This window comes from Aplysia californica, unplaced genomic scaffold, assembly GCF_000002075.1.
Source record: "Aplysia californica isolate F4 #8 unplaced genomic scaffold, AplCal3.0 scaffold02149, whole genome shotgun sequence".
NCBI lineage: Eukaryota > Metazoa > Mollusca > Gastropoda > Aplysiida > Aplysiidae > Aplysia > Aplysia californica.
In genome coordinates, this window is record NW_004799419.1 from 7,732 (window position 1) to 9,386 (window position 1,655).

Genomic DNA, 1,655 nt, shown 5'->3' on the forward strand with positions numbered 1-1,655 from the left:
TTTACGGGGGTCTAGTTGCAGGAAGATTTAAACTCCGCTCCTGATAGGCGTACATAAGCCAGCCGAGAGGCGCCGTTCTTGTAATAAGATTTACAGCGAGGGCATACGCTGTGGGTCTCGCTTAAAGAGAAACATATTGACACAATAACGGTGGTTTAGTGCAGGGGGGGGGGGACTAAGGCAGACACACAGACAGACAGACAGACAGAAACATCAGGAGGAAAAAAAAAGACCACGCAGACCTTGGCTAAATAGCGTAAAAGATTTGTTAGTTTGTTTGAGTAAAAAGAAGCACCCAGACACATAAAGGGTTAGTAAGTACCGGCGAAATAAAGTAAGATGGAGAGACAGAAACAACAGAGGGAAAGTAAAGCAGTAGAACACTTACAACAAGAAAAAAGAAAAAGAAAAAAAGAAGTGGAACCAACCAGGACCACCCTCCCATCACCCACCCATCCAACCTCAATGACCACAGTAAGTAACTGTCATTTTTTATTTTTTTTTAGATAAGTACCCTCCAGTGTGTGCCTGTTTGTGTATCTTGACTACCCTCCAACCACCAACCCTCAATGATCCCAGAAACTGTCATCTAAATAAGTACTCACCAGTGTGCGCCTGTTTGTGTATCTTGAGCACCCTCCAACAACCCACCCTCAATGATCACAGTAACTCATTATTTTTTTCTTTAAATAAGTACTCACCAGTGTGCGTCCGTTTGTGTATCTTGAGGTTCTCACTGCGCGCGAAAACTTTGCCACAGCCTGGGAAGGGACACGGGAACGGTTTCTCCCCGGTATGGACTCTCACGTGATTGACCAGCTTGTACTTGGCCTTGAAGGGCCGGCCGTCACGTGGACAGCCCTGCCAGTAACACGCGTGGTTGGCCTGCTCCGGCCCGCCCACGTGCTCCACCGTGATGTGAGTCACAATCTCGTGCATGGTGGTGAAGATTTTGTTGCAGGGTTTCTTTGGCTCCGCCTGGTCGTAATCCACCCAGAGGCAGGTGTGCTCCTGTTTGATGGGGTGCCTCATGAACGGGTAAAAGGCGCCGGGGCCGTGGGGTCCCATGTTCATGCGGTGGTGGTGGCCAGCCATGGCGGCGTTCATGGGGTTCAGGTGTTGGTGATGACCCCCGAAGTGGTCCGCGGCGCGGGGGTGAGCGGCTACGGCCATCTGGTTGAACTGATCGTGAGCGCGCGCGTAAGGAAACATCTGTCCGTTGACGTGGGGCGGTCCCACTCCGGAGTGGGCGGGGTCATGGAGGCCGGGGAATAGCACGTGACTAGCGGCGGAGGCGGAGTCTGGGTGGTGGGGCGTGTGTAGACCCGCGGCGGCCATACTCACGGAGGATGGAACCCCGAACATCCCGGCGTGGGGCCCGCCCGCCGCCTCGTGGCCCGGCAGGTTGAACTGTTCGGCGCCGCGACGGATCAGGAAGTCCCTGGCCGCGTAGCTGCTGATCTGGGAGTGCGGCGCATGCGCGCTGACCCCGTAGCCGTTGACCTGCGCGGCGAACTGGTTGTGGTGTAGGCTGGCAGCGTGATCGCCCATGGGGTTGGACGGGCTGAGTTTGAGCGCGCTGTGGGTGAGCCCGTGCGGGCCGCCGGGGCCTGTGTCCATGAAGGGGTTGAGCATCATCTTGGCGTCGTGGGGGG

The 1,655-nt window shown here is 55.5% G+C and overlaps 1 protein-coding gene across 1 annotated transcript; it reads right to left on the bottom strand.

Moving 5' to 3' along the window:
• Positions 1–700: 700 nt before the first annotated feature.
• LOC101864365 (zinc finger protein ZIC 4) lies at positions 701–1,649 on the bottom strand (the record flags this gene model as incomplete). Its single annotated transcript, XM_005113390.2, is given in 1 exon segment — positions 701–1,649. A coding segment is annotated over 1 exon segment (938 nt), but the record flags the coding sequence as incomplete, so codon positions are not given.
• Between the last annotated feature and the right edge of the window lie 6 nt (positions 1,650–1,655).